Source organism: Pipra filicauda, unplaced genomic scaffold (assembly GCF_003945595.2).
Source record: "Pipra filicauda isolate LSUMZ 115617 unplaced genomic scaffold, ASM394559v2 scaffold74_size2892960_pilon, whole genome shotgun sequence".
Taxonomy (NCBI): Eukaryota; Metazoa; Chordata; class Aves; order Passeriformes; family Pipridae; genus Pipra; species Pipra filicauda.
In genome coordinates, this window is record NW_024104920.1 from 532,725 (window position 1) to 554,538 (window position 21,814).

A 21,814-nucleotide genomic window follows, 5' to 3' on the forward strand; every position below is an offset into this window, starting at 1 on the left:
TTTGTATCTTGCTTGACTGTGTCATAGGCTCTCTTGAATTAATTTCCCACAGATGTTTGTACTTTCATTATGTACCCTTTAGCTGCAGTGACACTTCCTGATCTGGGGTAACTGAATTGGCTAAGAAATCCAAATGACTGAATTTAGTCAGCAAGCTGCTTAGGGGTTCCACCCTCCAGATGTTTCTCCTGCTTAGAAGTCTGGTACTTTATAGACCTGCCTGCTTTTTAATCCTTGAAGCAAATATCAACACATTTGAGATCTGGAAGGCCCCGGCTCCACACAGAAACGAAGTGTTGCCATGACCACAGTTTTAGGTCTTGCATGCAAGACATTTATCCCAAGTATAACAGAGCAGGTCTATAGTAGGTTTGTTTTCATTTTTATCCCTTAGAGTCCTTGGAAAGAAACATGCAAATGCTTTAATGCTATAACCAGTAGAATGGCTATAAATACTGCAGGAAGACAACATATCTTTGGTATTCAGATACTTTATTCCCTTAATGTTTCTAAGGGGAAAAATTTTAGTTGTTTGCAGGGCACCTTTTGAAATTAATAGAAACAGGATAATGCCTCACTTTTGCACAGCCTGTTTTCAACAGTCACATATGGGCTTTTCCCATAAGGATGAAGTGCTCAAAGGTCTGATCACATAAAGAAAATCCCTTTATGCTTTTATTTACAGGAGGACTATGCTCTGAGTAGGTGGAATATTAACTTTTCCAACTGAAAGTTATACTAAGGTTAATAGGGCTGTAACATCTTTAACAGTACTTCCCAGGCATTTACTGTAGCTAATCAGAGAGCTGGTGCAGTCACTCAACCTGGGAAGACATGGATTTATTTCCTTACTGTCATTATGATTACCAGTGGTTTCATTTGACATAAACTGATTATAGATGCATATAGAATGAGAAGATAGAGCTGATCCATTTGTTTTTAGGGTCTTCTAGTTATATCTCTCCATTTTCTATATAAGGTTTTCAGAATAATAAATCCATCAGTTACAAAGTTCAAGGAATTTGACTGCACAGTATAGCAAAACAGACATTTTAAAAAATTGTGTACATTTTTTCATTAATGTTTTTATTCTGCTGACAACAGTATTAATACAGAAGGCAGATTTTACCATAGTTCAATTATTTATTGCCTGCAGAATTGGAAATTTTAAATCCTAAAGCCATTCAGTTTTTGTAGAATTTTGATATGGATTTCATCTATTCCACAGTATAATTTTGACAACAGATTTTATCCTGTCCCAATATCAGTGACAACATGATCACACCTAGTTGGGCAGCAAGTACCCTAACTGCTTTTTTTGTTGTTGTTGTTCCTATAGGCAGTAGAGAACCAGTAAGCCTGTAGTGCACAAACCCATGCAAAATTACAATGAGTGGAAGTTAATTTTATCATTGGAAGTCCATGGTAATTAGAATGCATCAGTGAGCAGGCCATAAATTTTAGGACAGGGTGTATAAATTCAGGCAGAGATGATACTGGGTTCTTTGTTGTTTAAGGTTGTCTGCATTATATCACTTTTCTTAACAGTGTTAAACTTTTTGCTGCTTTTATTTTCTAATGTTTGTGCAAGAGTTTGTTGAACTGAAAAACATAACAGTAAGAGAATGGAATGAAAAACAATAATAAATAGAATGGATTTTTATGGTATAGCACTGTGCAAAAAGAGGCCAAAAAAACCCCCACATCTGAATATTTCCCTAGCTGTGAGCAATGTGCTGCGTATTTAGTATAACAGGTCAAATCTTGTAAGCCTCCTCAAATCCTATCTGAAGCCAAAATTAGCAAAAAAACAGTCATAGAATGATATAATGGTTTGGGTTGAAAGGGACCTTAAAGATCACCCAGTTCCAACCCCCCTGATGTGTCCAGGGACACCTTCCACTTGACCAGGTTGCTCAGGGCCCCATCTGCTCTGGTTTTGAACACTTCCACCAGTGTCTTACCACCCTCACAGTGAGGAATTTCTTCCTAATATCTAGTCTAAACCTACCCTCTTTCACTTTAAAGACATTTATCCTTATCCTATCACTCCTTGCCCTTGTGAAAAGTCCCTCCCTAGCTCTCTTGTAGGCCCCCTTTAGGTACTGGAACGTGCTAAGGTCTCCCCTGGAGCCTTCTCTTCTCCAGGCTGAACAACCCCAGCTCTCTCAGTCTGTCTTGGTAGGAATGGTGCTCCAGCCCTCTGATCATCTTTGTGTCCCAACTCTGGACTCACTCCAACAGGTCCATGTCCTTCATATGTTGGAGGACCCCAGAGCTGTATGCAGTACTCAAGATGGGGTCCCACAAGTGCAGAGGGGCAAAATCACCTCCCTCAACCTGCTGCCCACGCTGCTTTTGATGCAGCACAACAACAAAAGTTGTTTTCATCAAGACTAACTCACTATTCCCAGTTTATAATTACACCGGAACATGCCAATTTTATGGCAAGAGCAGCTCTACCAGCAAACAGCAATGTTTTTGCAGAAAGCTGTCATGCTGACAATTATTGCAATCAAAATTGTCACTTCATTTTATTTAAAATGGATTTCCCTAGTAAGCAAGAAATAATATCTAGACTTGAAAAGGATGTATGCTAAAGATTTTTTGGGATTTTTTTACATTTCTCTCGAGTATGCAACATATCCAGCTTCAACTCCCTGCAGCAATACAAAATACCCAAGAATAATGTTTTCAAAATCAATACATTCTACAGTCGAATATGAGACTCCACAAGCCCATAATTGAAACTCTGGAAGAAAACCAGGCAGCCGGAATATAAACAAAGTACCAGAGTCGGACTATGACCAAGATGCAAGTGCTAATTCAGCCTCTAGAGAAAACTGCCATGAGACCTTCCCTGCCTGTGCAAGAGTCAGAAAGCAGGGGTGTTCCCGGAGCAGGCTGCTGGTGCTCATCCCCAGGCGACTTGTTGTTTGGCTGCCTGGCATCTCTGTAGAGGGCCATACATGCAGTTTCATCTAGCTTTTCTTTTTGCCTGGGTCACTTCATATCTATAAGCCCTTCTCACTCTATATGTACAACCTCTCTCTCTTGTGTCTCCTGTCTGCTGCCTTCACTGCCACCACCACCTTCTGATGGGGTTTGTGACTCCACAGTCTCTTGGAACCACTGGAACTCAGAAAGTAGCAGGGAAATTGGTGTACTGCTCTACACTCAGGAAAAGCAGAAGTGTGGAAAGCATGTGCTGTATTTGTGGAAGCACCAAAAGGAGTAGGGACCATAAAAAAAGAACTGAAGATTGTTTGTAGATGAGATGTATGTATGTTTTGAGCCAAGAATCCCTCAAAGAGTACAAGACACCATCTATCTTCATTGCTACACATAGGAAAAAAGAGAAAACAATGCACTGATAGGGCTCTTTCTGCTCCCCAGCACAGTCCATGACAGAACTACGATAAAGCATCTCATGTTACTACCTGTAGTATTTGCCCTTTTTATTAGCACCACATGCTACATGTCTGTCTCTCGCAGCCATCATTCCAAGTTCATATTGTCTGGGAGACCTGCTGCAGAGTTCCCGATAACTTTGTTTGACCACAAGCTCAGAATGATTAATTAAATTCACAAAAAATTTGGATCATTAGCTTATGAGCCTGACTTGGTATTTGCAAAATTTCTGCTTTCATCAGCGGAGAAACCTAAAGTCAATGATTTACAGCTTAAGTGTATGCACAGTAGTTCAGCTATTCCACTTGAGGCAGTTTGGGCTGATGTGAAAAATAAAAAAAAAAATCACCAAGGAAATGCTTCAGAGTTTCACAGAGGAGTTTGCAGTTTTGAGTCAGAGTAATTAGTTTGCAATATAGTATTTTTAATTTAAAAATAATTACTTTTCTTTACATTATTGTCATGCATGCAAGGATACATTAATTTGCAGGGGACGACACAGACTGATCATTTACTTACTTGTGGAACTGAGAATTTCAAACTGGGGGAGAGGAGGGAAGCTTTATATACCTTTTGGTCTATAATTAATGAGCATATTTGACCCCAGTATTCTATCTAGCTTCATCAGAAATTAAATGCAGCTCCCCAGTTCAGCCACCCCTTATAGGCCGTGTAAAGCAGACTTGTTATGCATATTTGTACAGTGTATAAAACAACAGTGGAAGCCCTGAGCCCACTGGGGCCTCTGGAGGACTTTCACAGCATAAATATTACATGATAGTATATTACTAGGCAGAAAGAAAACCCTAGAAGTTTAAAAAAGAGCTCTTAGGAACTGTCTCGTTTTGTACTCTTGGAACATAAATTTTATTCTTTCTGAATTTAAGCAAAGAACAAATCCAGAAATTAGGATCAGTCATGAATGAGAGCCAGTAGTTACTGTTAAGAGCAGAACATGTGGTCCAGTCTGGGTGCTGACGCCACAGCCACTGCAGATTACTTTCAGAGAGCTGTCCTGTGGCAAAAAGAACCTTCAGCCACTTTAATATGTGCCATATTAATATTCCAGCCCTACAATGCCTTGCATTTCAGGGTTGGTGGGACTTTTCAACTTTGTTTTCAAGCAATTGCTTTCAAAAGTACGGGGTCTGAATCAATTGGTAATCAGTCCTTTCTCTTGCATGGCCCAGGTAATATTGATAACTTATTTTGCAATGTGGGAAATTTATGAGTGACTAAGATAAAACGCCAGTGTTTTTATTGTTGTAAAATTTCTGTGGTTTAGATGAGTACTGGTTTTTCTTCTAGTAGTTATTTCCTCGTGACTCCTTCCTTGATATCTTTAACAGATTTGGAAAGAAAAAAGAAGATAGAAGTAGGAAAGCAGATCAGAAGGGGAATCCAAAGCAAGGCATGCTTAAAGAGGAGGAGCTGGAGAAAATGAAAGATGAACGTGAAAGGTGAGTAAAGGGCAGCAGCATCTTTGTTCATTGAGTGAAAAACTTCAGAGCAAGTGATTGCCTGAAGTAACAGCCAGCCAGCCTGGCTGGAGATGTTCCAGACCGTGCCTGCTGGCAGTCAAGTCCAGGCAACCCAGAGCATTAGGCTCGGTGCAGCAGGAGCTTGTTCTCCTGCAGTTGCTGTGCACTTCACTGTAGCATTCAGATCCCAACTTCTGTTAAGCTGGTGAAGATCAGTTCCTTCAACACCTATTTCCCCTCTACCCATTCCCAAGGCCATCTGACTTAGCAATTTTCTCCTCTACTTCTCCACAGCAAGAACCTCCTCCCTTCTCTCTTGACAGCCTCTGCCATGTTTTCCAGCCCTTCAGACCTCTTTGGCTTCAGCTGGCTGTGCCATCAAATGGTACCTTTGGACTTAGGTTTGTTCTTTTATGTACAGCATTTGCTGGTAAGCCACATGTTGCAGAAATATCTATGTAACAAGTGCTGAGTATGGCAAGGGACACCTGAAAGAAAGCAGGTTCAAATGGTTAAGATGAGTCTGAAGAGGCAAGAGTCTGCTGGCAGTGGTGTGGGCAAGATGGGCAAGGCAAGAAGCTGGATGTGTGCCAGCTGTGAGTTGCTGTATTTCTGAAGTAAGGCCCTGGGAGTCTGTCTTGTTCATAAAATACGCTTTTTTAGGCCCAGTCTTAACAACTTCTTTATCTTTCCAGTCAAAGAGAATTTAGTTTTCTAGTTTTCTCCATGTCTACCTTTCAGAAACTGGGAACAGTTTGTTAGTGACAACAAGGTTCAGAAACCCCCTCTCTCCCTTTCTCCAACTCATCCAGAAATATTTCATGATATGCTGAAAAAGGTCTTTGTTTCCATCTGATGGCTGCTCTTAGAAAAGTTAAAGAGCCCATACTTGCTGGCTCTCCAGAGGTGTCTACAGTTGCTGTATAACTTTCCAAGTTGTAGTAATATGCGCTGTCAGGGCAAGGGGAAAACTTGAAGAGGTCTCTTTCCTTCACTGGAGCATCCTGTTCCTGGGATAGAATGAAAGCAGACATGGTTCCTTTTGGGCAGACAGAGTGTTTCTACACGGGTCAACCTTTGTGGTACTGGTCAGTGCCCAGGGAAAAGACACCCTGCTTTCATTTGAGTCGTGCAGTGCAGTGAGTGGTCAGCGTGGTGTAAGTCAGTGTTAAGTGGGAGCTAATGGGTTTGATGGGGGAAACTCTTGAAGTCTGCTGTACTATTTTTCTACTTTAAAAGCTAGTAAGGTATCTAGTTGCTGTAGTGCTGTTACTGGATATGCTTAGCCAGTGTTTTAAGTATTTAGTTCATCTAAGTTAAGTAGTGTCAGGAGAAACTTTGTACCATTTGTTTTAAAATTTCTTTGCCGTGTCCTTGATTTTGCCAGATTGATGAGTGCCTTTATTTTAAACTGCTGACTCCCAATTTGGATACTGGCAATTTGAGAGGTATGTGTCCTTCATTTTAAAGAAGCCAGTGTCTTTTATTAGGATCCTGGCAAGCTAAGAAGCATGTATCCCATCTGTTAAAGGGCCAGTGTCATTTACTAAAATGTTGGCAGGCTGCAAGGAATGAACCCTTCTGTCTAGGGGTCTAACGTTCCAATTGGACACAAGATAATTGTTCTTAATATTTCTTTAGCATTGCATGCTTTTTTTTTAATTACAGTCACTGATTGACAGTAACTTGGTACGGCTGCATTAGAAACTGGCAGCTCAATGTCTTCATCATTCTGGTTTCTCTAGTAATGATTTAAGTTTTGACCTGGAAGAGTTTGTGACTGAAATGGAGAACAGCAGGTGTGTTGAGAAGTGGATGAACAAGATGATATTTTTAACTCACTTATTTGATTCTTTTTCTGTAAGGCACAAGAATAGAAATATCACCCTTTTATATCAGATAATATCAGGTAATACATCTTATATGTTTGGAGGATTCAAATTTAAAAATAAAAATAAGAAAAAAACAAAAAGTCACAAAACCAAAATAAAATTAAAAAAAAAAATTAAAAATATAAAAAAAAAAGAAAGAAAAACAGAAGAAGAGTGAAGAAATTTTCTCTGTTATCCTCAAAGGAATGCAACACATGCTGTAAAAACAAGCAAGAGCATGGCTCTGTATGTTTGCTCACATAAGACTACTTACAGGCTGACGATTGAACCCTTCTTGAGTTGATCATAAAACAGAAGAGATTTTATTATCAGAGGAAATTATTATTATTATTATTATTATTATTATTATTATTATTATTATTATTATTATTATTATTGGAAAATTATATAAAGGAGCTACTTCTCATGTGTGGGTAAGAACTGTTTGTAAAATTGATTAAAATCACTAAGGAAACATTACCTGACTTGAAGGTAATTCGGTCCTTTTGCTTAGCTGTTGACTGTTCATCTAGTGATGATGCTCAATAAGACAAGTTTTATAGCTCTGTCCCAATATTTAGTAATTCTGTAATTTAGTAATTCTATAATTCAAGTCCAAGATTTTAATGCACATATTGGCAAAGAAAATCCTGTGGCACATCCACACCATAGATCATCTGTTTCTATGACTTCACTAGCTGCAATCCTGCATACTTGGTCTCATATTTATGAAACTAAGCTTCACTGAAGCTTAGTAGAACACAGTCATATTTTCAAATCTGTTCTCGTTGAGACTGAAATGAGTGTATGTTAAAACTACTGGAGGCGTAATAGTAGAACAGACTACAGAAATGTAGAAAGTTTTGTCCCCTGATACCTATGATCAAATCCTGTATTTAACAACTTGAACAAAATAGAAATTGCTTTTCTAACGCTTAACCTTTCTAGAATTAACACACACCTAATTTTACTTTTCCAAGATTAGCTGTATAAATTCTTGTTCAGATCCTCAATCCAATTATTACAGTCTTAAAGTCAGGCTTTTTGCCCAAACAGTTTTCTTAAATGCTGACTGCCTAAGTATTTTAGGATCTGTCATACTGAATGATACTATGCTTTTTCATTTGACCTTTTTTTTTTTTCACAGGCCATGTTGTCCATTTTGGACACTAGTGGAAGAGTTTGGAGTAGTTGATTTTTGGGCTGGGTGTGACAGGATTAATGATCAAATACTTTTCAGCATCTTAGCAGCTGTGGAACTCACATGGTTTTGGATGTTCGTTTTGCATGCAGTATATGCTTGGCAGCTCTCCAAAAAGCAGAAAACTGTTCCAAGCTCTCAGCTGAGAAATATTTTTCAGTAGGAAGTGCATATTCAGTTTACAGGAGTAGGCCGTCTCTCATAGTTCTGCAGAGTTTTTTGATTGGTGTTGGATAGGCACAATAATACTTCACAAAATTTCAGAGACAGGCTTTCTGTAAAGGCTGCAGCCTTCTTCCAGAAATCTTGACGAGCTTTAGACGTGCAGAAATGTCAAATGTGTTCACCACACAATTATGGGCTGGCCGTGCAGTACAAACTCAGGGACTCTGGCTCTGACAGGAAACATCAGATCTTACGTAGGTGTGCTGCATGAGTGTAAGTCCATCATGCTTGGAACAGGTTGGATTTCCTGCTTGCACAGAGGAGAAATTGAACAGTGCATGTGCAACAAGTCTGGCACATCCAGAATGTGTTAGAGCTAGTAGGCGTATGCAGACAGAGTGCTCACTCTGTCGTGCAGATGATTCCCAAAAGGATTGGACTTGCTTGTAACTTTGGTCCTCAGCATAAACTTGCCTGGGAACTCCTTTTATGGGCTGCCAAGTTTCAGATTTTAACCTCAAAAAGTGAAAATAAATTTAGTATTTTGCTAGCCTAGTAATTTCTATTTCCATTCCACATTGTCCTAGTCTCAGTTTTCAGTACAACTCTCTGTGCTGTCTTGTAGACACAGTTCTCTGAAGCAGCTCCACATCCTGCACTGAAATGCTGACATCATTATTTTTTTTACTGCTTATATTCCCTAGCAATCCCCACCAAGATCAAGGTCTCGTGTTCATTGCTGTTAGGGAAGCTTGGGCCTGACCCTGAGCACTTACAGTTGAGGTGGAAAAGAGAAAATCTGGCAGGAAAAAAAAGTGCCCTGTGGATGGGAATCTGACATGCAGGCAGTGCAGTTGCTTGTCCAGGTTCCTGAAAAGTCCCTGTCAGGCTAAGAATTCATTCCAGACCTCAGCCCCAAGCCTCCTTTCTTTTCAAAGCCAATACTTTATTATATGACTGCTACTTCTGCAAGCTTCAAGTGGTGAAGAGGAACTTAGGATGGTAGGCATTCCTTCTTTAGTAATAGCCTTATCCGTGTCCAGTTGAATATGAGTTTGGCACCTCCTCTAAATTATTTTCTTCTCCCTCTACCTCCCTTAGTTTTCGTTATGCCACAGCAATGCAATGTCACTCAAACTTGACTGGAAAAAGACAGAAGTTCATGATGGGTCAGGAGTATTGACTTAACTGGTTATACAGTTTTTGAGGCAGTGTTTTGTCCTTCCTGACACAAGTCACGTGCATCATTGGACTGAGGCCCTATTTTAAATAAACTCATCATTTTGTTCATGCTTCAAAGAGTTTGGCTGTAATAAAGCATGTGCTCCAAAGGTCGAGAATGTGCCCATAAAAGGAAAAAGCAAATGCTATATCTGAAGGTTATTTTGATCAAGCTGACTCAAATCTGTATTTTTAGTGTGTTCTGTGTAAATTACTCAGAATTTGTCATTTTAACAACAAGATGTTTGCTACATTATTCAATACTGAAAGAGGTCTTGTCTCTTCCCTCAAAAAGATTTCTCTTCATCCCTTCTTCCATCTTTTTCCCACTCATTTGGGGTTGTAGTTTGATTTTCTAATACTTGAAAATCATTGTAAAACAAACTGGATAAATATATCAGATGCTTGAGTTTTACACATAATAATTTGTTTGCCTGTCAGATGCAAATAAAGTGTCTATCAATTGAAAGAAAACTATGTTTTCCTGTTTGTTTAGTATTATTTTAACTGTAATATTCCTACTAAGACCCTAAGTCTCTCTTCCAGTGGAATTGAACGCTTTCTTGACATTAGAATAAAATCTACAAAATTAAGTACCTTGTTGAAAATGGTATGATTTTTAAAAGTAGCATGAGAGTTGGTTAATAAGGAGGCAGCCTATGTAAAATATAATCCTCTGCACGTTTTTTGTGGGAGTAGTATGTTGTTTGGTTAAAACAGTCTTGTTTTTTTAGTCCTCATTGGAATTAATTGAGGAATTTTTTTAATAGTATTAAGGTTTGAGTACAGTTTTAGAGAAACAGAAGGAACTTCTGGCCCTTGCTTTCTGAATGTCTGAACTGAATACCAAAGTTACAGGATATCTCAAATTTGGGAAAAATTAAATGGTTTCAGTTTTTATATTGAAGACTGAATTTCCTTTGCTTTTCAGAAACCTTCCAGCAATTGAAGAGGATTTCTCTCTTGTCTTATCAGCTCTGATGCTTGTTGCCTGTTCCCATAGTTAAAAAATCAATACATATGTTTTTGATATTTGGCAAACAGAGGTTTAATTTTGCAGCTGCAAGATCCCTGCATGAAGGGAATGCATTTTACAGAAATAAAAATATTTAGAGTCCACTTATATAGGAGAGACTAGTTGGGAGTGAAACTTCATTCCCCTTCCATCAGCATTTGTTTCGTTATATTTAATTACAAACAATTTGTATGTTACTGGAAATCAAAATGAAAACAATAGCTGCATGCATGGCAGTATGGTAGAAAAGCCAAATTGATTTGAATCAAAAGTTGAAATTCAGACTGTTGCAAAAATCAAAGTATGATTTTTTTAAAATGCATAGTACATCTTGGAGCACACTCATACATGCACACATTGTTGCCAACACCATGTAGCTTTTGTTCCTGTGTATTCCACTTGCCAAGTCTGAAAGCATTATTATGGCTGTTTATAGTTCATATTGATCTCTGATAAATGCTGGTAATTGCTATTCTCACCATTAAGCTCTGTGCTAAACCACATGTTTTTGGGACTCCTGAGCTTGTGCATCATTATTTATTAAGGGTTAATCCAACATGGTATATCTGTTCATTGAGTATTCCTGACTTTGCAGCACAGCTAGGTCCTGTGGTTTAGACAAAATAAATTGTTGGATGTGATCCCAGTTTTAATACTCCCAATTTATTATAACCATTGAACCCTGATCAGATCACGGATTGGATTGGATCCCAGTTTTTTAAATGTCCCAATTTATTGCTGGCTTGCAACCCTGATAAGAATACATATTTGATTAAGGCTTCAGTTTTCAAAAATTCCAGTTAATTACTTTTAGATTCTTATTAGATCATAGCCGTGTAGTATGGTATGTTGAAGTTATGAAAAAATTACTGGATGCTGTTGCACAGGTCAAGGTCATAGTTTCATTTTGTGCTGACAGTATGAAGTTATCAGATTTCTGTTTATTACTGTGGCAGTGCTTGCACTGGACAGGAGGACAGATTAATCCCAACCCATTGATTCTGAATGATTCTCATTTTAGATCTGCTGCTGTTCTGCATACCAGAACATGTAATAAAAGCCTACTACGGAACTCTGGGAGATTGATGTTTGGTTATAAGTAGCTGAGGTAGATGGGTCTCACCTACCTTTCACTGGTTTCATTGTAGCATTTAGACTCAAACAGCAATTTTTGAACTGCTTTGTGTGGCTTTTCTACTGCTGGAGGGCATTTTTAAGACAATGTTAGGTCTATGGTTGATCCCAGATTGTCCCAGATGAAGAGTATTAGGAACTGATAGCAGAATGGCACATGGAATTGGCCTTTTTCTTTAACTATCACAGTACTATTCCAGGTGTTGCAGATTGATGGAAAGAGCACTTTCTAGGTGTCATAGCTGTGCCCTCAAAATGTAAGCACACAAATTGTCATGCAAGCCATTTAGTTTCCTTGTTTTGCCCTTCATTAAGGCACTGGTTTGCTCTGGAGCCTCTTTTCACAAGCTGTGCCACCTGCCCACCTAAAAAGTCAGAGCAGCAGGAGCAATGGCCTGGCTCTTGCTTGCTTAAATGGGCCAATGTGTGGTTCTTTTCTGTATATAACAGAGTTTTATTACTTGATGGTTTTGTTGTTTCTGTGAACCAGAAATGCTGCTGTTAGAAACTTGTACTGGCCAGGCTAATGAAGTGGCCAGGGTACTGGCCAACCAGAGCAATAGAGTGCTTTCTAGGAGACAGACTATTCTGGCCTAGGGATTTCTTTGATGCAGTACTGAATGTAGGTCAGCTCTTGCCCACTCCAAAATCAATAAGGGCGTAAGAATTACTTGGAAGCTGCATTTCATTCCTTGCTCTTCCATTTGAGATTTATGACAGTCTATCATAAATCTTTGGCATGCACTTTGAAGTAGTGCCACAGCACAGAATTCCTGTTCTCAGACTCCCTTAGTTACTACAGGATAAAAATGAGAATGCGACTCATGGGGATAGACAGGCAGGAAATCTGTTTGCATGTGTAAATCTCCATAGTGATCTTAAACCAAAATACCTGAAAGTCTTAAAGCATTGACTGCTCAGTCAAAGCTGAATTTTGCTTTCTAATCAAGGACCGTTAATTAGAAACAACCTGTGAATCCCAGACTAACAGATGGAGACTATTCCTGTTCTTGTACAGAAAGATTCTGTTCAATAGGTTCCCGGTTCAATGTTGTAAGTGTAGAATAAAGAAATGTGCCTGGAATCATATCATATCATATGAAGCTAGGCTTGCTTCTTCTGCTACTACAATTTCATTCAAATGAAGGCATAATGTTTATGCAGTTGCAGGGATGGTTGTGCAAACTCATGAGGTCTCACTAGCAAGTGGAGCTATGAGTATCTATGTAGGAAATGTTCCAAGAATACCCACTTACTAAAGGACACAGCCCCAGGGACTCAGTAGCTGCCAGTCTTCCTGGGTCTGTCCTGAGCTATGCTACTGCATATGGTTGTGAATGTTGGGTTTTCATGAACTGTCAAATCAATGTTGTGCCTTCCCATGGTCATTACAGTGTCTCTGGTATTTTTCTCAAGACAGTGTTAACAATCCTCAGTGATTTTGACTGATACCTACTACAGCAATTGCTGGAGCAGAGCTAGTCACTGACAGTTCATAGATGGATGTCTCTGTCTCCCCATAGTTTTTCTGCAGGTATACTGTGGTTACTTTATACTTGTTCACTGTTTATCTGATGAACTTCTCTGAAACAATTTGTTTGATGTCTCAGTTGGAGAGGTTGTAGAGGTGAATACATGGCTTTGACTGCAGTTGTTATTGTGTGCATTCCTGACGTTAAATTCCCAATTACTAAAATATAAGCAAAGTTAAGTCTTACTTTCCAAGAGTATTCTGTTAATTTGATTCTCTTTTCATGACCATTTGTTCCAGAATGAGCTAATGTTCACAAGAAGGACTCAAATATGATATGCACAGCACCTTATTTATCTTTTTAATGGAAAAATACAAATGGCAGCAGCCTGAGAATTCCTTCAGTCAGCACTGAGAATTGGGCCTTCAATTTACCTATGGGCTGCAAAGTTACTGCAGACTCAAGGCCATTTGCAGCAGGAGCTCTTAAAGGCATCAGAACATCTCACGTGAAAGATGTCAGAGTAATTTTGACAAACCTGGAATGTTTCCACTCTCTAATCCACATTGTCACAAAACAATGAACATCCTGTTGACAGGAGACTGAGCAACCTGATCTGTGCGCTCAGCCTTGCTTTCAGCAGGAGGTTAAGTAGGATGACCTTCAGAGGGTTTCTTACAACCTAAATTTTACTGATATTATCTCTTCAAAATAATAACTCTAGGGTAGTTGTGAGTAAAGAAAATTACGTAATGCAGTAAAATACAGGCTATAATATACTTGTCTTTTCTGATAGTTGGCCTTCTGTAATCTGCTGCATTTCACCCACTGTACAACTAATATGGACAAAAGAGAGGCCAGAAAAACTTTTTCTGATTTAACAACAAAGGTAAAATCCTGTTCTTGTTGAAGTTCACAGGGTGGGGGAAAACACACTGACCTCATTAGAGCCAGGATTTTCTTTAGAGGGCAGGATCCTGTGTAAGTTGGTAATCACTCCTTGTCACCTCTGAAATAAATGGAAGAATATCCAAAGCTCACACTCCGCACTTTGTGGTATGAAAGGGCTGTGTTTCATCTTCAGTTTGTCATAATGTTACGTTTTAAGGTCAGTGTAGCTCTATCTCCTTCTTAAGCTTTTCTGTCCTCCCTTTCTTTACTTAAAACCCTCCAAAGGCAGCTTCTCTGGTCAGTTCAGTATTTTACAGGTATGGGGTAGTTATCCAGAGCAGGCAACATTTTATGCCCTGGTGATTTTTTATTGTTGGGGCAGTTAATGCTGTTACCAGATCTGTCTTGTTACCCTGAGTTAAAGTCTCTTACTCACTTGATTTTGTGGCTTGCCCTTTTTTATTTCTGAGACTGTTTCTGTTCTTGTTTACAAGTACGGATACTAATTATGGGGGAGATGTTCAAATCCAGTGCAACAGAATGAGCTGGACTGAAGAAACACTTGCATAGCTTATGTGGAAGATGTTTCTGACAACTGTGCATCCAGTAGAATACCCTGAAAGATAATACTGAATTAGATATTGTTGGATTCTTGATAAGTCTATATCAGCTGTCTCCATTTACTGGCAAGAGGTGGATTTTTTTGGTTTGTTTTTTTTTTTTTAGCTATGAGACTTCCCTGCCTCTAGAGTTTTGTTCGGTGATGATGCTTGAAAAAAGAAAAGTGAGTCTTTTCCTGATAAAAGATGCAGGTTTGAATAGGATTGTTAATGTCATTATAGACCATGTCTGTCTGAAAAAGATTATAAAATAAAAAATTAAAAGCACTGTACTGAAATTATCTCCTAAGTTATTCAACTGAAATTTGCCCATTCCCATCAGTGATCATGGTTTATGAATATCTGAAGACAAGATGTATTCAGTCCACTATTATGTAAATGAATGAAAAAACCCCAAGATTTTAGTTACCAAAATATATTTTGCTAGCAGCTAAAAAGGAATTAAAACATTAAACCCAATGGAAATCTAAGTGACCTCCTACAGAAATAAGCTGCTATCCTCTAGACAACCAGTTACTCAATATGTGTGTGAATTAGGTAAATGAGACACAAAAGCAGATAGTAAATCAGATGTAAATTGAGTAATCATTGCAGTATGTAGATCTCGGGGAGAGTCACATGAGTGAGGAAAAAAGCAGTGAAGCAGCTTTTATTCTGCAGTCCTCAAGGAACAACCAACTCAGTGGAAGAGTGTTTAGCATCTCAGTCATCTCAAAAGACTTAAAGGATCAGGTCCTCTCTCAAGTTTAGGTATACCTCAAACTGACTGTATGCACTCTCGCTTACCTGCTTTTATTCTGCTACTCTTCTTGCAAACGGAACAGAAATTATCCTAAATGACCTATGGCCCTGTTTCTGTTACATATTTTGTCTTTGCTTGTTATTCATACTTCTCCTCCAGAATATCTTTCACTGACTTAGCCAGCATCTTGCTCATTCATGTACCTGTTTGTGCTTACACGAAGTCTGTTACTTTTAATCCATCATACAAGAAATGTTGCTGTATTCATCTGAAGTGTAAACAAGGTCCCTTTGTGAAATACAATGTTTTGGTTAGCAACTGCATTTTCCATCCTGTGTTTGACTACTTAGATAGACACCATGGGGCTCAAAGCATGTCATTCTTTGTGCTCTGCTCAATACTAAACACATGGTCAGTGCATGGTAAATTTAAAAAAAAAAAAGTTACAAGTTACATCACTTTTACTCTTTCCCTGGCAAGTCAGAAGAAATAGGATAATCTAGAGTTCATGGGGAGTGCAAGGGAAGAATTCAAAACACCTCAGGAAAGATATTGCTTTTTGTTGTGGGCCTGTTTTGGTTGGTTGTCCCTATACTAAACTGTTCTCATGTGAAGTGCAGCCTTGCAGCTCTCTGAGTAAGAGAGCCCACAGTCTCTCCTGGGCCACGCTTGCCACATGGAGGTTTTGCACTGTGGCCAGGTCTCATAGCTGGTGCCACTGAGTTGCTTCTCTTGTCTCCTGTGGGGCAGCAGGCACCCTGTTCCCTGCTTGGGGGTGGCATAGCCAGGAGGACATACATCTTCAAGTTTTGTCCTGATCCAAGGTGACAGTTTGTTAGCCTGTGACTCACTGTGCAAAGCTCCTTTTGAGCTAGGGCTGGTTAGGCCTCCAGAACTGCAGATTGGGCTGCAGCCAGTGTCTTGCTGTTTGTTTCCCATTGATGGCCATCTTTGGGTTCCACAGCTTTTAATGACCCTGGCCGCCTTTGAGCTAGTAACATTAAGTACTGTGTTTTAATTTTTAAAGAGTTTTAGAAGCTTCAGCATTTTCTTGTTACCCACTAGTAACCCACCCACCCACCCACCCAGATTCCAACTGCTGGGCTAAGAGATGAGAAGTCTCTCTTACAGCTTTTCCTAGCCCTCTCATTCCATTCGCAAAAGCATTTCTGGGTCTTCTCCAAAAGTCACTTCTGCTCAGCTCTTCTGGAGTTTTCTTGAGGTATTCCACATCCCTTCCTACAGCTGCTTCACTCTGCCTATGCTGCAGTCTTCTAATCCAGCTTTTGCCTGTCAGTGTCTCTGTCACTGATGTCAGACTAAAGCGTTTTACATTGTGTTTGTCACAGGCGGTGAATACATATGTGGTCATTGACAGTAGCTCGGCAGAAACACAATAACTTGTTAAGCCACAGTAACTCAATCGTGTGTGTCTGAGCTGCAGCTGGAAGGAGCAGTTTGGGCTGTTAACCCTTCCATGGCTTCTGCACTCTAGGTTTATGCATCTTTTCATGTGTTGGTACATGAGAAGTCACCATGTATGATTTGTGTAGATGTGTCAGATGGGAAGATTGTTTGAAGGATAAATGAGAGCATTCCTTGATTTATACCTCTGGAGGTGTGCTACTGAACAGTACATGAGGTGTAGAGAAGTGTTTTCAAAATACCATGTCCCACTTCCAGAAGTACAGTAGGTATATAGATCCTGTCTTCATTTGACTTCTAGAAATGCAACATGTTTTGAAAATGTTGCCTGTAGCTCTACTGAGGTTATATATTTTATCAAACTATATTTTTTTCTGGAATTATTTGTTGTAGAGAAAGGTTAAGATAGGATATATTTGGATGCTATTGAGAATAAGGTGGATCATAAGGAAAAAGACTCTTTTTGAAACAGCACTTCTGTTGCCTGTCCTCTCACTGCTTCTGTGCCAAGGCTCTGTTTTTACAGAAATACAGCTAAGGGAAGTTGGTGCAGTTGTGCAGTGAGTTAACTGGAGAGCAGAGTGCTCAGGTGGCGGAAGAGAGCAAGCAGGATTGATATGGGATACTCAAAAGGAAATATATCTAACTTCCCTTTATTCTGTTTGTTTTTTCTTTTCCCTTTCCCTCATCAGGAAGTTTGTAGAACTTCAGTGCCATGCCAAATTGTTCAGATGGTGAACTGTGCCCCTCCTCATCTCTGGTTTCACTGCCAGCATCGTGGTGCTGAGTGACATTTTATCTTTAGTCACAAATTTGCACCAGTTGTTTAACCAGACCTATCCTGTGCTGCAAGTCTGGGACTCTCTTATGATAATTGTTCAATGAACTGCTTGCAATTATAGCTGTGTTAATTTGGAAGATTATTTTTAATTTTTTTTGTGATGGGGAGTAAAGATTCTGCTGTTTCAGATAAGGATAGCTGCAGAGGGAGGTGCAGAAATGGTGAATGACTAGAGTGGGATATAGCAGAAGTACCCTGCTTAGTAGAGTTGGCATAGCATTATAGGAGTAATGGAAGGAACGGCACTTTCTTTTTTTCTCAGTAAAGAATTCCTGGGCACCTACTGGGGTGTGCTATGGAAAAGATTGATTTAAAACTATGTGAAAGCATGATGCTGAAATACAGTGAGGAAATTTAAAACTTCACAAAATGTGAAGAAATTTCAACGGTGAAAAACGTACAAGAAGACGTGGAAGGACAGGTAAATAGAAAGAAAGAAAAAACAGCCATCTGATAGTTTGTTTCCCAATGTTTGAACATTTGGTTTGAAATGAAAAAGACGTCATCAAGCAAATTGTATACATTTGTGGGGAAGATTAAAAGGAAAACAAGAAATATTAATGCATTTGTAATAGATGTATTGAAAAGATAAAACATTGATCATGAAGAATTTCACATAACCTGATATTGACTGGTTTGTATAATATAGAATGGAAATAATTGTTCTTGAGAAGATTTGACTTATAATACTGGCAGCAATTGAAGATTGCATTCAGAAGGAGAAGTTGAAGAAGCTAGACTTATTCACAGGAACAAAAGAAAATTGTGGTGACCTAATTCCAGCTTTTATTGAGCAGAATATACTAGTATTGATAGCAGGACAAATTACTCTTACTGTCAGACATGAAAGCAAGATTTGTGTGACGCTGCTGTGCTGCACTACTCTTGCTTTCAAAGGGGTCTTAATATCTAGGGGACCGGTGATGCACAGGTCCAAAGAACATTAGGGTTTATAATGTTCTGAGAAACTGCTGTGACTTGTCTCAGGACTGTGTGCCATGCCTTCTGCACTAACATGTGATGAAACCATTCCTTGAAATGCAGTATATCCTCCCATTTTTCTGCCTGTGTAGCATGTGTATATGCACCCATGTGTGCCCTAAAACTTGTACCTCATACAATATATTCCTGCACTGAATTCTGTGTTTAGGCTTTTTTGGTCACTAATTGAGGGTGAAGCACTCCACAGTTTCCTAGGGTTTTAAGAATATTTGATGCTTTTTCAGAGTTAATCTGGAAGACAGCAACAATCTCCAAGTGCTTCACACATTTTGGTAGAAGAGCAGCAGGATAATCAGGGGCAAGAGCTACTACCAAACTGACAGTATCAGTTGTTCTGGGCCCTGGGTGCAGGAGCCAACAGTTCTTCCATCATTTGTTCTAAACAATGATGGTGCCTTTGTTTTTACATTTCTGACATAATCTCATGTGTGGCATGTAAAATATTAATCTTTCTGCAAGAGGTTTTCTCTTGAAGTTACCTGTATGTATAAAAGATAGAAATCATCAATGTGGATGTCACTATGTGCTTCACTGATGTCTAAGGCTTTTTTTGCAATGGAAATCCAACCCTGTTCTTGTAGTACAAGTGCTCTTAGACAGTGAACTACCTGAAAAAGTTGGTTTTCATGTGAATGGTCCAAGCAGTAATTTTGCCCCAGATTCCTTTATGTCGATAATGAATGTGGTGTTTCACTCATGGACACAGGGAGGCCTGCTCCCTCCACCACTTCCTGCTGCATAATCTTTTACCTTTATTCACACTTTGCACACTTTCAACTGCTCTCTAACTATTGCTCTTTTGCTAGCAATGGTTTGAAGTTTAGGTGGAAATGCAAGCTGAGCATTACTTTTTAGTTTCTATTTCCGTATATAGCTCCTCAGTGTTGACTTTGTCCCCATGCCATTGTCTATTGCTTTTTGAATAAAAGCATGACCTTACCAAGGCCTGTACCAATGTCACCATTAGTTTTACAAATAGTAAGTTGGATGTCCTATTTTTCTGCAAATGCCATTAAACTCTCGCTGTCCTAAGAAGCCATCAGCCAGTTAAGCCAGTGCAAATGGCAGTAAAATGAGATAATATATTAGCAGATCTTGTGTTCGCCTACAATATATGCCTTACTAGCTGAATTTATATTGATACCAGGCTATACCCTCCATAAGATTCTCCAATGGAATCTCCCTTGTGGACAGGGTTGGAATTGTGCAAAGCCACTGTCAGTTGTTTTGAAGTCTGTGACAGCTTCGAGACACTGCCTCAGCCTGGATGAAGTTTCACTTGAGGATAGTGCCTTCCCAACCTGAGCCACCATTGCAGTGCAAAATAGGGAGTGTGTGTGGCATGGAAACCTGAAGCAAAAGAGAAGTGGAGTGAAGATTACAGGAGGAGGGGGTGATTGTGCAGGGAAGAGAAGCTCCAGAAAGAATAAAGAAGTTCTTAGGAAGCCTCAGTGTTAAGTATATAGACAGATTGTAGCATATTTCTTCTTATTATCCTTTCATCTCTAAGACCACTGTAGTAAATTACACTAAGGCTTTGGGAGTATTTTTAATGTTGTCTTAATGAAACAAAATTAACTAACTGGCCTGGAATGATGTGTTAGGAAGATCTTATTCTCTCACATGGTTCTTATAGTACAATATTTACTGGAGTCACAGAATATCTCAAGTTGGAAGGGACCAATAAGGATCATTGAGTCCAACTTCCTGCTCCTCACAGGAAACAAAACAAAACCTAAAACAAAACCATATGACATGACTGAAGAACATCATCCAGACACTTCTTGAATTCTGACAGGCTTGGTCCTATGACCGCTTCCCTGGGGAGGCTGTTCCAGTGACCACCACTCTCTCAGTGAGAATCTTTTCCTAATGTCCAATCTTAACCACCCCTGATGCAGCTTCATGCCATTTCCTCATGTCCTATTGCTGGTCTCCTGAGAGAAGAGATCAGCATGTCTCCTCTGTTGCCACCACCCACGAGGAAGTTGTAGACTGTGGTGAGGTCACTCCTCAGCCTTCTCTTCTCCAAGCTAAACAAACCAAGTGACCTCAGCTGCCCCTCCTAGCTCTTGCCCTCAAGGCCCTTCATCATCTTGGTTTCTCTCCTCTGGACACACTCTAATAGTTTGATGGGCCTTTTTACCCTGAGGCGCCCAAAGCTGCACACAGTACTCAAGGTGGGGCACACAGTATTGGAGTACTAGAGAGGAGAAGGGTCATCTGCTTTAATGAAAGAAGGCAGACTGGACAGTGAGCACCCCCCTGACTGTCAAGGATTGTATTATATATGCAGGCTCATCCCACTGTAAAGTATGATTACATTTTAAGTGTTAAAAACTAGCATCACCTCTAGATATTGTCCTAGCACAATTAGTGGAGATGTGTAACTGGAAAGCATGTGTAATACACATTGATGTACTCAAGTATATGTGTAGAACAGCATGTTGTTCTCGTTAGAATTATTTGTGAACCTTTTTATCTACAAATTATTTGAAAAGTATTAGCATTTATTTTGATGATACGATTCTAATGAAACAAAATAAGCAGTATGAATCACATTCTGCACTTAATAGCTCCTGTCAGACGGAGGCTCCCAGTGTGCTCATCTGTTTCTTTAGGGAACCTTTTTCTCCATGCCTTTTAAAGACTTTCTCCAGAACATCTTCATTTTTCAGTATGCAGAGTCCTGAGGCCATTCAGTTTTAGTGGGGTAACCAAGTCTGCTAAACCCTTTTCACTTACACTCCTATGGTACAAATTATACTGTTCTTTCTATGCTGCTGTTGTACTTCTAGGTACAGTCAACAGCAAATGTTGACTTCTGTCAGGCATTGCATCTCTGTGTGTTTCTTCTGTTCTTTGTGTCTTCTTCTATGCTCTGTTATTCTCTGTAAGTGCTGTTTATTGCATATTGTGGTCAGCATTCTGCCAGATCCATCTCAGTGCACTTAATTACACTGTGTTGAAGAGTAGCTGAGTAGTTAACAGAAGAGCTCACAGAGCCTTGCTGTACATTTTTTTTTTCCTCCAGCATGAATGTTGGATCATTGAATATCATTTTGGGTTGAAATTTACCTGAATATGTTTTACTATTCCAAAGAGATTGCACAATGGCCCTGATTAGCAGCAGCATTTTGTAATACCACTTAAGGCTTTATCACAGTGGAATACTGCCAGTAACAGTCTTTAATTCACTTATATGTACCAATTCATTTCTGTCAAGTTTCTATTAATTTCTTTGCTGTTTTACTTTGTCCCTATCCCCTATATAATAAGACATGATTTCCACTTTTATGTAGCCAAAATAAAATTTTTAAAA

At 39.3% G+C, this 21,814-nt stretch overlaps 1 protein-coding gene across 4 annotated transcripts in view; it reads left to right on the forward strand.

Moving 5' to 3' along the window:
* The window catches only part of PARD3B (par-3 family cell polarity regulator beta), a 399,222-nt gene that overhangs the window by 295,439 nt on the left and 81,969 nt on the right, over positions 1–21,814 (forward strand). For 3 of the 4 annotated variants that reach the window (XM_039389618.1, XM_027731420.2, XM_027731421.2), the window contains one exon: positions 4,761–4,871. The exons of the other annotated variant lie outside the window; for it this stretch is intronic. In XM_039389618.1, coding sequence (XP_039245552.1) covers positions 4,761–4,871 — 111 coding nt within the window. The remainder of the gene's footprint in view (positions 1–4,760; positions 4,872–21,814) is intronic. 4 annotated transcript variants of the gene reach the window in all.